Consider the following 15,748-nt stretch of genomic DNA (forward strand, 5'->3'; position numbering starts at 1 on the left):
AGCATGAACAATACCTTGCTATCTGAATCGCCAGTTATAAAGCCATCAGACCCACAGAAAAAAGACTCTGTCTAGGCTTAAAATACACAATCAAAACTTAATGTAATTTGATTTCCTAAAGACTAATAAAACTTCATGGACAGAGAGCTCTAAAACTTAATACACAATCAGCATATATCTTGAATATTAGGCATGGACGGCAGGTATAGAGAGCTCTAAAAGTTCTAGTCATGGACGGCATGGACAGAGAGCTCTAAAATCAGCATATATCTGGGCAAGAACAGAACATTGACAACCCCCCAGAAATGGGGCCGAATCCCCTCCTCCACCATCTAAGCTAACATGAAGATCATATAAATTCATACAAAATCAATTCGGCCCCAAGAAAAAGGTCATATAAAATCATATAAATGATCATGCAAAATTTTTCATACATGCATATATGATTAATATATATATATATATATATATGAGAGAGTGAACTCACGGAGATGGAGAACGTTCGGAGCAAAGGGAGAAAGGATCGGCGACGGTGTGCCTATGGAGGTGATGGAGGTTCTGTTTCACCTGAAACACCTCGTACGCACTTCAACATCTACTTCACGAAGATTCACGGGTCACTTTCTCGGCAAAGTTTTTGATACAAGCTTCGGGAAAAACAGGAGGAAACGGAAGGAAGAAACGGAGAGGAAGAAAGGGAGCGGAAGAAAGAAAGGGAGAGGAAGAATCGAAACGGGAAGTCGATATTTGGGGGTTTCGGGGTGGAGAAGAAAACAGAGAAGAGAGGGAAGACCGAATGGTTTGCCAGATTCGGGAAGAAAGAAAGGGAGAGGAAGAGTCGGAAATGGGTTTGAGGATTTCGGGATTCCGGGGTAGAGGAAGAAGGAAGAGAAAAGGGGGAAGAAAGAACTGGAGATGCGTCGATTCGGGAAGAAAGAAAAGGAGAGGAGAGGAAGAAGGAAATGAGAGGAATCGAAAGGGATTGGGGATTTCGGGGGTAGAGGAAGAATGCAGAATAGAGAGGGAAGAGAAACGGCTTTTGCGTGCGAAATAATTGTTTCGTAATAAAATAACCGGATAGATGTTGAATAGTAGGTCGCCAAGTTTGGTGATAGAAGAGATTTCACTGTAGCTAAAAGTTTAAGATTTAAGGAAAAGGTGAATCCAATGCAGAGTATTTTTCGTTAAATTCTTCAAATTATGGACATTGGACTCATTTGATGAGTCCAATGCCAGTGCTCTAACATTGGGAATTTAAAGCACCGAAATGAGTACTGTCCGAAAACTTCAAGCTTATTTGGAAGCGGATTAGGAGTTGGATCGAGTGTTCACAGTTAACAGCTACCTTGACGTTGAAGTGAAGGAGTGTGGAGAATTGTCTAGCTAGTACTACTGATCATTCAGCTAGCTTGCGGTAATTGAGTATTGGTTAATTAATATTATACAGTATTGTGGCAACTTTTCTTGATCAGAAATAATATTATACCTGGATTTATTGTAAAAAAATTTGTTTATTATTGCTCTGTTTGTATTAATCCATATTTGGTTGCTGAGAAATTGTAGGAAAAGGATGGGAAAAGAGGCCTGGGTGGTGTTGGGGAGACTATTTATGCAGGTTCAAGGTTCTTTCCAGTTGCTGAATGTCGAAGTACTTGTTATGATGATGCAACTCTGTTGGGAAAGAGCAACATTTCAGTACTAAAGTTGTACGTCTAATGCTAGTAAGGCTTTAATAATTGTTTGGTAGATTTTAAGGCTTTTTGTTTGATATTTTAGAATATATCTATTAATAATGAAATAGAGAGTAAATAGTAATAAGTAGTTTATTAATAATAATAAAATATTTTAATAATATCTAAAAATAATTATGTTACCAAACCAATCAAGCAACAAAGTAGGCCCTTTTGGATTCAGATCAAACGATCTTAACTCATCTCAATATTTTCATTAGCTTGGTTAAATAAGAAGGTTGATTAAAATTTATATAATTGATGTAAAAAATATCTCACATTGAATTGTACAAATCTAAAATAATTTAAATTTTTGCTACAGTGGTAGGTTAAAGATAGAGAACTACAATTGATTCACCAAACATTAAAATATTAATTTCTCACTCCAAGCAAACATTAAAATATTAATTTCTCACTCCAAGCAAAAATGTTATTTGGTTTGTAATTAAAAAATTTAAATAGAAATTTAGATGAGTTTAATCAAATATTTTTTGTTATTAACATTAAATGACTTTTGAAAATATGATTTTTTAATATTAATTTAATTAAAATATAATTATTATTAACATTTAATTGATAGAATTACAAAATGTGATAAAAATAAATTAAATAAAAAAGTTATTAAATTAATAATATTTTATTATTATATAGAGAGTAAATAGATAATCTAATGTGAAAATTGAATTTAAATGTAATAAGCAAATGTCAAAAAATATGATATTGGCTAAATTTTAAAGAGAATTTGGTCAAGTCAATAAAGATGCTTTTATGATCATTACAATTTTTTTAAATTCTCACATAAAATATAATAAATAACTTAATTTTTTTAAATTTTAAAATAAAAATAATATTAAAAAATAATATTTTATTTAGCTTTTATTTCATCTAACTATTCAAATCGCACGTGTAAGTGTTTTATACATTTATTGCTTCAGAGTCTGGTTGTACGTAGTACTGTTAGTGAAGATGATTTGTAGGACGTTGAAAAAGAAAAAGTAAGTTGGTAACTGGTGTGACTGCATGCATTTTTTTATAATATTATTGAATTTACCGTACGCATGCGTGCCGCCAAGGCATATGCATGCAGTTTTGAACTTTGAAAGATGACCTTGCGCAGTCGTACGTATATTTTGCGCTGATAAGATTAATTTGAACGGGTCTTGGTCTTGAGGTTCATTTTAATTCCTTTGATCGTGATCACTCATGTCAAGTACTGCCAAGTTTTTTACAACTACTGATCCATCCATCGAAATTCCAAATCTGTAGTAATCATCAACATGAGTAGTGTCAATGGTACTGAAAAATCAACTACGAACGTCGCCTACTTCCATATATATATTATTCTTAATTTGAGGGCTTTTAAATATCAGATTAGAATAGAAAACTAAAACGCGTTTAAATATTTTCTTGCTTTTTGATTTGTATTCTCTGAGAATTAAAACATTAAGGGAAAGAGAATCTTTTCCATCGTTGAAGGTTGAACCAGTACCTGAAAAGCTGGAGTCGTACTGCATGGATTAAACGCTTAAAAGAATTGATCTCCGTGTACGATTTACGAAGAATATATGCTTTGAAATGTCTTAGACTCTTGAGAAAACAGGAGTGCTGATCTACCCCCCACCCCAACACGTATATATGTGTGTGTATAATTGGTTCAAACCCAGAAACTGAGCCTTAATTATTCGATCTACATATTTTCTCTTTGATTACCAAAATTACTACGATTTCTGGCCCTTGCTAATCCGGCCAACGTACATCTTTGATCCCTTTCTGCCACTGATCTAACTACCCAACCATGGAGGGCCAGACCACCCCTGCAAGAGGAAGCTTGAAGCGTAAGCTGGATCCAGGATTCCAAGGCCAAAACAACCATTGAAAGGTTCTCGTTGTCGGAGACCATATGAGCAAAGATGGTACCATTTTCCCCGCTCTCTTTGGCAGATGATCAGTACAATAGATACCATGTTGCGTCTATTACTACTTTAAATTCAACTCATAGACTTGTAAAATCCTACAATAGATACTTGTAAATTTGGTAGTCTGTGATGAGTTTCTACCGGAGTGTCCTTTTATCAATTGAGGGAAGATTGATGCCAGCAAATTTGATAGTGTTTAACATGATTGAGTTTGATGTAATTTTGGGTATGGATTAGTTAGCTAGCTATCACGCCAGCATAGACTGTTTTAAAAAGGAAGTGATATTTAGGCCCCCAAAAGAAAGTGAATTTCGATTCACAGGTTCGAAAGTGAGGATGCATCCACCCATCATATCTGCCGTTCAAGTTGAAAAATTGTGAGATGGTTGTCAGAGATTCTTAACATGGTAGAAGCACCAAAAGAGGAGTTGAAGTTAGAGCAGATACCTGTAGTGAGGGAATATCCAGAGGTTTTTCCAGAAGATTTACCTGGACTCCCGCCCGAGCGGGAAGTAGAGTTTACTATCGAACTAATTCTAGGCACGACACCCCTTTCAAAAGCACCTTATTGGATGGCGCCGACTGAGTTAGTGGAACTCAAGGAACAATTGCAAGACCTATTGGATAAAGGTTTTATCAAGCCCAGTGTATCACCTTGGGGAGCTCCAGTCCTCTTTGTGAAGAAGAAGGATGGACCGATGAGGATGTGTATTGACTACAGGGAACTTAATCGTGTGACCATAAAGAATAAGTATCCACTACCCCGTATAGAGGATTTGTTTGATCAGCTCCAGGGCGCTCAGGTGTTTTCAAAGATTGATCTTTGATCGGGTTACCATCAATTGAAGATCAGAGCAGAGGATGTAGCTAAGACGGCTTTCAGGACTCGATATGGCCATTATGAGTTTTTGGTCATGCCTTTTGGCCTGACTAATGCCCCAGCAGTATTCATGGATTTGATGAACAGGGTGTTCCATGAATTTTTGGATAAGTTTGTAGTTGTTTTTATTGATGATATATTGGTATACTCCAAAAGCAAATCTGAGCATGAGGAACGTTTGAGGCTGGTACTTGGGACACTCAGAGATAAAAAGTTGTTTGCTAAATTGAAAAAGTGTGAATTTTGGCTTGATTCAATTGCATTTCTGGGGCATGTAGTTTCGAAAGATGGCATTTCAGTGGACTCAGGAAAAGTGGAGGCAGTGGTTAATTGGCCGACGCCAAAGAATGTTCATGAGGTTAGAAGTTTCTTGGGATTGGCGGGTTATTACCGTTGATTCATTGACAATTTCACCAAGATAGCAGTTCCTGTCACAGCACTCACCAGAAAAAATAATAAGTTTGAATGGGCAACAAAGTGTGAAGGAAGCTTCCAGGAGTTGAAACGGAGATTAGTGACGGCTCCGGTGTTAACAGTCCCCACAGCTAGATGGGGATTTGTAGTTTATAGCGATGCATCAAGGCTTGGTTTGGGGTGCGTACTGATGCAACATGGGAAGGTTATAACATACGCTTCACGCCAACTGAAAGCGTACGAGCAGAATTATCCCACGCATGATCTGGAGCTTGCGGCAGTCATTTTTGCACTTAAGATTTAGAGACACTATCTGTATGGGAAAAAATGCGAGATTTATACAGATCACAAGAGTTTGAAATATTTCTTCACCCAAAAGGAATTAAATATGAGGCAGAGGAGATGGCTCGAGTTGATCAAGGATTATAACTGCACCATCAATTATCACCCAGGCAAAACTAATGTTGTAGCCGATGCCTTAAGTAGGAAGTCTGTGGGACCAGCAGTTGCAGCCCTTACCACTCAACATAGGTTGTTAATGGACCTAGAAAGAGCCGGTATTGAGGTTATCACTAGTGATACAAGTACTTTCTTGGTCAGTTTGATAGTTCAACCAACCTTAATAGATAGAATCAAAGCTGCTCAGAAGGTGGATTTAGGGTTGGTGAAGCTAGTGGAAGAAGTCGGGAACGGGGACAGATCTGACTTTAGCGTTTCCGAGGATGGAGTTTTAAGATTTAGAGGTAGATTATGCGTGCCAGCTAATGAAGAACTGAAAAGGGTAATTCTTGAAGAAGCACACCGTTCCTTATACACAGTTCACCCAAGGAGTACCAAGATGTATCAGGACTTGAGAGAGTCTTTTTGGTGGAATGGCATGAAAGGAGAGATTGCTAAATTTGTGGAACAATGTCTAACTTGCAAACAGGTGAAGGCGGAGCATCAGAGACCAGCCAGATTATTACAAGCACTCCAGATTCTAGAATGGAAGTGAGAGCATATCTCCATGGACTTTGTGACTGGCCTATCGAGGGCATTGAGCGGACAAGATGCTATATGGGTGATCGTGGATTGCTTAACAAAAGCTGCTCATTTTATACCCATTAAAGTCTCTTATAAATTGGACAAACAAGCTGAGTTGTATGTGCGAGAGATAGTGAGGTTGCATGGGGTACCGGTATCTATTGTGTCGGATAGAGACCTTCGTTTCACCTCCAAGTTCTGGCGAAGCTTACAGGAGGCAATGGGTACTAAGTTAAGTTTCAGTACTGCATTTCACCCTCAGACAGATGGACAGTCAGAAAGAACTATTCAAATCTTGGAAGACATGTTGAGGGCATGTGTGATGGATTTTAAGGGAACTTGGATGCAACATTTACCGTTGGTCGAGTTTGCCTATAATAATAGTTTCCAAGCTAGCATTGGAATGGCACCCTACGAGGTTTTGTATGGCAGAAGGTGTAGATCTCCATTGTATTGGGATGAAGTAGGTGAAAGGAAACTTTTGGGACCAGAGATTATTCAGCAGACTATAGAGAAGATAGATATCGTTTGGGCAAGAATGAAAGCAGCTCAAAGCCGACAAAAGAGTTATGCAGACAAACGTCGCCTCCAATTGGAGTTTGAGGTTGGAGATAAAGTATTTTTGAGAATAGTACCAACGAAAGGAATTATGAGATTTGGAAAGAAGGCAAGTTGAGCCCAAGATATATTGGGCCGTTTGAGATTCTTGACCGGATTGGACCAGTGGCTTACAGAATAGCACTTCCTCCGGCACTTGCGGGAGTGCATAATGTATTTCATATATCCATGTTGAGGAAATATGTTCCCGACCCGACGCACGTTATTGACTATGAACCACTTCAGATTCAGGAGGATATGACTTATGCGGAAGAATCAGTTCAGATTTTGAAAAGGAAAGAGCAAGTGCTACGGACTCGAACTATCCCTTTTGTTAAAGTGTTGTGGAAAAATCATGCTATTAGTGAAGCTTCTTGGGAGTTGGAGGAAGAAATGCGAGATAAGTACCCACAACTCTTCGATGCGAATTTTGACTTTTTATAACAAATTCCGAGGATAAAATTACGGAATTTTTATAAGGGGGAGGATGTAAGACCCAGCTCATGGCCATCCATGCACGTGGTTCACGGTTCCATAAACTGTCGCACGGGTTCATGCCTTCATCGTTTTTGTTCACGTTCTTATTTTTCATTTTCATGCATGTACGTGTATCCTTTTCCTCTAGGTTTTATCTCTTTACTATTTTTATCTTATATATATATATATATATGTTAAACATCTTCAACCCTAGCTAAGCGCCGCTCATTCTCCTCTTCCCAAAAGCCTAAACCGAGACCTCCTCTCCTGTGCTAGCAAGGATTCTTGTCTGCAATCATAGCTTCTATCACCCACCGTACCACCCATTGCTGCCACACCACTTCATCCACACTCCACGGTGAACCTCTGTCCAGACCTCACCACCGTGCCCAGTTGCACGAAGCTGCCGCCCAAGTGCCTGTTTGCAGGACTGAAATCCTCTGTTTTCGTTATCCAAAAACAGAGCACCTTTCGGCCACCTCAAGCTGCCACCTTCACCCTCTATCAAAAACTCATCCGCGTGGTGACCCCCCCCCCCCACAGAAACTGCCGGCGAGGACTCCCCATCACCCCAGTCCGCCGTACGCCACCTCATTTTTCCCACGGTAAGCTCACGCCATTTCCGTTGGTGCTTCTTTCCTCTCGGTCTCTCCCACGTCCTCTCACTGTGTGCCTCTCTCACTCGTCTCTCTCTTTCACTTGCAACCAGTGACCAAGCGCCACCCCCTATCCACCGTAGCCAACCGCCAGCTCCACGCCGTCGTGCCCCCATCTTTCCGTAAGTGCTACGGCTGCATGTTGTTGAGTTTTCTAGTGTATACACATATTTATATATATGTAACTTATGTTAATCGAATAGTAGGAAGTATTATTACCTTTTTACCCCTTATAGTATTTCCTTCTAGATTTATTGTTTCGGGTGTGTAGTTTAATGAGTTTATATTATATACTTTGGGTTTGAAATCATAAGTATATCACGTGGGTTGTAGAGGATGTTTTTATTTGGGTATAGACATGTGGATTTATTTTGTTAAGTCGATTTTTGTAAGAGACTAATATTTTTTAATGGAATATTTATTATGTAAATACTGATGAAAATTTTCGAAGTGAGCGGTAAGTGTAAAATCTTATTTTGAACCCTTTTAAAAGAATTTTTTTATTTAAACACAAGTATGATTTTCGACTTGTGATGATTTTGATATAGTTATGATATTTAGTATTATAAATTATCGTAAGATCTCAATCGTAAATAGGTTAGAATTTAATGTTTTAGTCGGAGTTACTAAGTTGGATATTGATGAATTTAAACAATGATGTTGGTATTCTAAGAAGAATGAAAATTTTGGGTTTTGAGGAAGTTAAAATAAGTTATTTTAGATGTTAGGCCTGAATATCGAAATACGAGATAAATTGGGAATTTATGTGATTATTTTATAGGTGACGACTAATTTTATTCGACGTTATTGAGGAAATTTTTGAAAAACTAAGACATCCAGGTAAGCGGGGTTCCTATGCTAGATTTGTATAAAAAGAAATGAACTGAGGTTGGTATGTAAAAATGTGCATGTTGTTTTAAAAAAGAAAAAGTGAAAAACAACCTCAGTGTATATTTTGCATTCACTCATGAGATACATATGAAAGAGAAAATAAATGTTTTTGACATGAAATGTATAGACATGAGCAATACTTGACATGTTTCTGAAATATGCAAAAGAACGAATATGTATCATTGAGATTTTTATGCATGTGGTATGAAATGATTTGTATCTGTTTTTGATCAAATGAAAATGATATGAATATGTTTTGCACGTGTTTTGATATGATATGGATATGATAAACCTTTGTCATACTTATCTGATCTGAATCTGATTTTGAATATAGTTATGATATGATGATACTAGTTCACGTGATATGGTTGGTACTAACATGATATGATATGATATGAGTGCACTCACTTTGGAAACAAAGTGGTCTTTTACGTGTTCTTTCCTGTGTGCACACTCGGGGCTCCGAAATTGAAAAAGGAGAAGTTTCACCATATGATACTGCCTGGTTTGGCCACTGGGGATAGCACAACCCTACCACGGGGGTTAAACATGGTATATGATATGATACGATATGACATGATATGATAAGATGAAGATGTTCAGTTATGTTATGCCAAAGTGTTTTTGAATATGAAACGGATATTTAAATATGAACAGTTAGTTTTCGAATATGAAAATAGTTTTTGAAAACCAAAAAGATCTTTGATTATGAAACGGATCTTTGAATATGAACAGTTGGTTGTCAAATATGAAAATGGTATTTGAATATGGAAAGTATCTTTAAATATGAACAGTTAATTTTGAGTCTAAAAAGTCTGAAAAGTCGCTCTAATTTTTTGATAACACGCTTTTGAAATCTGCATATAAAAAAAAATGAAATGTTTTATTTCTGCATATGGAATTTTCTAAAAAGGCTCATATTTACATACTAGTATATGTTTTTTGCTTACTGAGTTGTAGATAACTCACCCCCTTATCATCATATATTTTCAGATGACATTGATTACCCAGCTGGGGGTCAGGAATAGAATTGAAGCTAGCTAGATATGGATGGAAGGTTGGGTACCTAAGAGTACCATTGTTAGTAGATGGATTTAACTTGAGTATTTGAAGTATTTTATGTTGTTTGGACCTATTGAGACCTAAAGATGTATTATTTAATTTTGTTGAGGTTTTTGGGAGATTGTGAACCCCATTTTGGTTTATGTTTTGTAATGATAACTTATGGAGTTTGTATTATGATTATTTGGAAAATATGAGTTTGTGTGCTAATCATAAAGTCCTTGGAGTTTTAAGTGCTTGGAGAGACAGGTTTGTAAGTGACAGGTAGTAATTCTCTAATCCTTCCAGGTGCGGGGCGTTACATGATTTATCTTTGGGTAATTTATTTGCGATTTCTATGACTGTCGTGAATGATGTACTTAATTACAACTATTTTATAACTCGTTTTATAATTAATCAATGTAATTCTTCTACAACTTCATTAAAAATAATTATAATTTTATATAATCATTTTATAATTTATAATCAATATTGTAATTGTAAAACTTCATTTTATAGTCGTAACTTTATTATTTTCTTATAAATAGTAGACACGCCAGTGATTTTGTATCGAGACATATGTACGCACTTCATTAATTACGGTGATTTTCATTAAAAAAATTATATTTATCATCTTCACACTACACATCACATAGTATCACACATAATTTTTTAATTTTTTTAATTTATTCTCTTATCAAATATACGGTATATAGATAATGAATAGAAAAATTGAATAGAAAGAATAAAACATAAAAAAAAGTATAATACATGTATACGTGCATGTCAAATGATGAGTAATAAGATCTTTCATTAAACTGAAGCGCTTCGAAATATTAATGTGTCCATCCCATCACATCTGTCATGTTTTAGTGTGAAATTATAATTAGCCTCCAAAAATGTTTTTTTTTTACTCATTTCCCTATTTACTCAGAGGTTGTACGTAATTTTTCAGTGCGATCATCTACCAAACCTTGTTCGAACCAATGGGATTACAAGGTTTTCCTAAGTTTTAGAGGTGCAGACACCCGTAAGAATTTTATTGATCACCTCTATTCCGCCTTGGTGCGAACCGGAATTCGGACATTCTGCGATGATAATGACCTTCCAAGAGGGGAGAATATATCCAAGGAACTAATCAATGCGATCCATGGGTCAAAGATTTCCCTCGTAATTTTCTCCAAAGATCATGCCTCTTCTACTTGGTGCCTCGATGAGTTTGTTCAGATCCTTCATTGTAAAAGTACCATGAACCACATTTTTATCCCGATATTTTACCATGTGAATCCCTCCGATATACGAAAGCAGACTGGGCCTTTTGCCGCAACATTTGCTAAACATGAAGAGAGATTTCAAAAAGATATGGAACGAGTGCAACGTTGGAGAGCAGCTTTCATTGAAGCTGCGGATTGTTCTGGCTTCAACCCCAGAGCGATGCAAATGGGTATATATTCTTCTAAGCACTTGTGTTTTTTCATGCAGTTTTTTTAGTTGACTTTTGTCCTTAAATTTTCTTTGAGATCTTAGATATTGAAAATAATTAACTTGACAAAATTTTTTAAGAAAAAATTATTGCATGTTATTTGAGAGTACCTAACAATTAATTTCCACGCAAACTAATCTATAAAAACTTATTTGAATGGTATTCCTAATAAATTAGCTAGAACTTACTTTCTTGCCGTGACGTATGAATGATTCAATTTTTTTTTCTATTCCTAATAGATTGAGATTGTAACTCAAAAATTTTTATTCTTCTTTCTCTCTCCTCATACATAATTCACTGTTCTTTTTCCCATTTGAATTGATATGATCAGGTATGAAGCAAGGTTTATTGGGAAGATTGTTGAACAAGTTTTGTATAAATTGAACCCCATTCACTTGAATGTTGTCCAGCACCCAGTAGGAATAGATTTGCATGTCGAAGAGATGAAAACTTTATGACAACTTGGAACAAGCAGTACTAGTGAACTTTTCATCATGGGTATGTATGGGATGGGTGGAATTTGTAAGACAACCTTAGCTAAAGCTGTCTATAACCATATATGCGATGGGTTTGAAGGAAGCAGTTGTCTTTTAAATGTTAGAGAAGTTTCAGAACAATCCAATGGTCTAATTCAGTTACAAGAACAACTTCTTTTTGATATCTTGAAAGTGAAAATGTTTCTGATTGGTAATGTTGACAAAGGAATCAGTTTGATTAAACAAAGACTTCACCGAAAAAGAGTTCTTGTTGTTCTTGATGATGTAGATCGGCTCGATCAAATATATGCATTAGCCAGAAATGGTGAATGGTTTTTTGGTCCTGGAAGTAGAGTCATTATAACGACCAGAGATGAACATTTGCTGGATAAATTAGGAGTAAATTACTCCTACAATTAAAGTTGAAAAAATGAATCATTCGGATTCTCTTCAGCTTCTTAGTTGGCATGCCTTCAACATGCCCCATCCAGGAGAAAACTTTGGTGAGATTTCGACTGCTGCAGTAGATTATGCAGGAGGGCTTCCATTAGCACTAGAAGTTTTGGGTTCTGAACTGCGGGGAAGAAGCATTATTAAATGGAAAACTACATTAGAAAGATTTAAAAAGAGTCCAAATGCCCATATTCAGAAAATACTTGGAATAAGTTTTGAGTCACTAGACCATACTACAAGGGAGGTGTTTCTAGATATTGCGTGTTTCTTTATGGGTGTCAACATAGAATACGTCTTCAAAATACTGGAGGAATGTGGATCTTTTCCAGATATTGCTATCAATATTCTCGTTCAAAGATCTCTCGTTGAAAATTGATTATCCCAATTTGAGGATGCATGATTTTATTCGAGATATGGGAAGGGAGATTGTTCGTCAAGAGTCACGTCATCCAGGAAAACGTAGTAGATTGAGGTCTCATGAAGACATGTTGAAAGTACTAAAAAACCATACGGTAAGAGATATTTCCCTGTTATATCATATAAGAATGTCCGTCCAAGTAGTATAGAACTATGATATACGTACGTGTTATGTAGGTATGCATTGGAGTTTAGTCATTTTGCAAGCATGCATCATTGGCCTAGTCCATTCCAAAGGTGTTATATTCTTTTGAAAAAAAATTGATTTAATACATTCCAAATCGAACATTTTTATTCTGTTAGGGATCGGAAGTAGTGGAGGGTCTCAGCCTAACTCCGCCCATACATGAAGATCATGTCATATCTTTGGAATCTGAAGCATTTTCAAAAATGAAGAATTTGCGATTGCTTCAAATCAAGGGTGTAAAAAATTTAAAACTCGAAGGATGCTCTGAGCATCTTTCCAAAGAGCTAAGATGGATTTGCTGGCATAGCTGTCCTCTGAGATTTCTTCCGCCAAGACTTCATCTTGAAAATCTTGTTGTGCTTGACATGCAGTGTAGCAAAATCAAACAAGTCTGGAAGCTGGAGAATAATGTATGCAAAAACTTACCATGCCTAGCTTTTATGTCTTTTATTCAATAGTACTTGATGTTAAACGTTGAACTCACGAGATTTTTTACTCATTTTCCGAATCTTGTTTTGGCAGATACTCAACAAGTTGAAAGTTCTTAATCTCAGTTTTTGCGAAAATCTCACCAAATCACCGAACTTCTTACAAGTCCCAAATCTAGAGGAGCTAATACTTGAAGGTTGCACAGGCTTGGTAGAGCTGCATGAGTCTAATGGATATCTGAAAGGACTTGTTTTGCTGAATTTGAATGGATGCAAGAGCCTTATGAATCTTCCGGAAAGCATTTATAAATTAAAATCTCTCAAATTTTTTCACATGGGTCGCTGCTTCAATATCATGCGGAACATTGCAGACAGAACTACTATTAACCTACCAAATAGATCATGGAATCCCAGAAATTTCGTAAGGGCTTCCCTTCATGTTTTTGGGTCTTTGGTAAAACTAGGTCTCCGTAACAGCAATTTATTGGAAGGTGACTTTCCCATTGATTTTGGGGGCTTATCTTCACTCCAAGATTTGGATTTATCAGTCAACAATTTTCGTGAACTCCCTCATGGCATTTGTCATCTTCCCAAATTAGCCTGTTTAAATTTAGCTGAGTCTCGATCCATTCGCTCAATTTCCACTCTCCCTGCAAATTTACGGATCTTATTTGCATTTAGCTGCGAATCACTGGAAAGAATCTCAATTTCGGAGTCACGATTGGATGCACTTGTACTTAGGGACTGCCACAAACTAGTTGACATTCAAGGCTTTGAGAATTTGTCATTTACAATAGCGGTTTGCCTGGAAGGGTGCCCCGAACGAGAAGAAGATACTGATTTTGTGAAGAGTCTACTCCAGCTCCAGGTTCTTTCTCTTTCTTTCTGGGTCTCTCTTTATCACTGATCACTCTCTTTTATTCTCTGATCTGATCTGAACATTTCCCCGAATGGCAAAAGTGGAAGTGGCCGTCTAGGATTGAGAGGCGCCAGATATCCTTGTATGGTGACGAGGTTCCAAGTTGGTTCAGTCATAAGAGAAAAGGGTCTTCAATATCCTTTCATATACCTTCACTAGTTTCAGATCATGAAGGAGTGATTAATGGATTAGTATTTGGAGTTGTTTGTAGAAATAAGAACAGTACTCTGCATGCATGGCACGGTGAAATTAGCGTGGTATTCCATAATAAAACAAGAGGCCACATACAAGTTATTGATCGAATATTCTATTACACGATACGGTCTCTGGATTATTTAATTTTGCTTCAGGTGGGAGTGGATGGAGGTGGTAAAATCCGGCCATATGATCTGGAGATGATAAATGGGGAGGAAATCGAGGTGTCCTTCGAGTTCGAGTGTTCACAGGAGCTAGAGTACGTTGCAGTGAAGAAGTGTGGAGTTCATCTCCTGATCATTCAGCGTGGTAAGTTTTGTGTACTGGTTTTTTTTTTTTTGAAGTAATGTGTACTGGTTAATTAATATTACAGTATTGTGGCAACTTTATGGGCCAGTTTGCAACACACGAAGTTTTGTCTAGTATTTTTATATATTTCGTTTTCAGATATTAGTTAAATTAAATATTTTTAATTTCAAATTTTCAACTTTTTTATTATGTTTGAATTCAGAACCTCTATTATGATATCATATGATATGATTTTTTGTCCTAAAAACTTAAATTGATGAGAAGATATATATTTTATTATTTATTTTACATCTTAATACTCTTAAACAAAACACTAAAAATAATACTACTTTTTCAAATTTTAAAATAATAATAATATTCAAAAATTATATTCAATCAGTTGTTTAACTTTATAATATTTGTATTTAATTTTTTCTTTCTCATTTTCTAAAACTCAAATAAATATCTTAATTAAAATTATTTCACTATTATTTACGTATATTCGTATTCTAATTATTCAAATGGGCTTTATTGAGCTACGTACGTACTCTCTATATAATATCCTGATTTATTGTAAATAAATTTTTTTATTGAAATTGTTTTGTTGCGGAGGAGTGTTCAACGGTGTACAATACCAAAAAGAAAAACAAAAATATGATAGAAGATGATATGATCGATACTCAGCCTGTTACGATGCTTATAAGAGACATACCTCATAATCAGCCGATGCATCGGGATTACGACGGGCTTGGTAGTTATGTGTCCTATTTAGATTGTGTGAAATCAGCACTTACTTCATAACCTTAATTAAGTTTATGCGAAAAAATAGATTTTATAACTTAATTTATATCTTAATTATAGTATTGGATCTCTGTTTTGATATCATAAATTTAAATTAATAGAAAGATGTAGATTTTATTATTTAATTTATATTTTAATATAATGTAACAGTAAATATGTAGGAACGTTACTAGAGATAGATCGAGTTATTTACCTGATGTAACACATCAGTTTTCGTAGAGCTTATAATTATATTAATTTGTAACAAAAGTCAAATTAACAATATATTTTTAATTATGATCACACTTATCATATTCTTAAAAAAAGATAAACATGACTGAATAAAATCGGGCCATAATATCCCGCGCGCAATACAAAGAACCGATTAATTAGGACCAAAAAGTCATGTTTTGGTTAATTAGTAAAAAAAATTGTCATCCGATGATTGGAGAGCATGCATCACAAAAGATTACTAGTAATTGTTAAGTTTTAATTTC

At 35.9% G+C, this 15,748-nt stretch overlaps 1 protein-coding gene and 1 pseudogene across 1 annotated transcript; both read left to right on the forward strand.

Annotated features, from left to right (window-relative positions):
- Positions 1-3,397: 3,397 nt before the first annotated feature.
- Positions 3,398-15,272, forward strand: LOC121239510 (disease resistance protein RUN1-like). The gene is given in 9 exon segments (XM_041136765.1): positions 3,398-3,643; positions 10,581-11,069; positions 11,440-11,998; positions 12,000-12,404; positions 12,406-12,549; positions 12,758-13,051; positions 13,164-13,937; positions 14,027-14,492; positions 15,079-15,272. Coding segments are annotated over 7 exon segments (2,673 nt in total). The 5' UTR covers positions 3,398-3,643; positions 10,581-11,069; positions 11,440-11,602.
- LOC121239509 lies at positions 5,947-7,004 on the forward strand (annotated as a pseudogene).
- Positions 15,273-15,748: the final 476 nt, after the last annotated feature.

This window comes from Juglans microcarpa x Juglans regia, chromosome 7D (assembly GCF_004785595.1).
Source record: "Juglans microcarpa x Juglans regia isolate MS1-56 chromosome 7D, Jm3101_v1.0, whole genome shotgun sequence".
Lineage (NCBI taxonomy): Eukaryota > Viridiplantae > Streptophyta > Magnoliopsida > Fagales > Juglandaceae > Juglans > Juglans microcarpa x Juglans regia.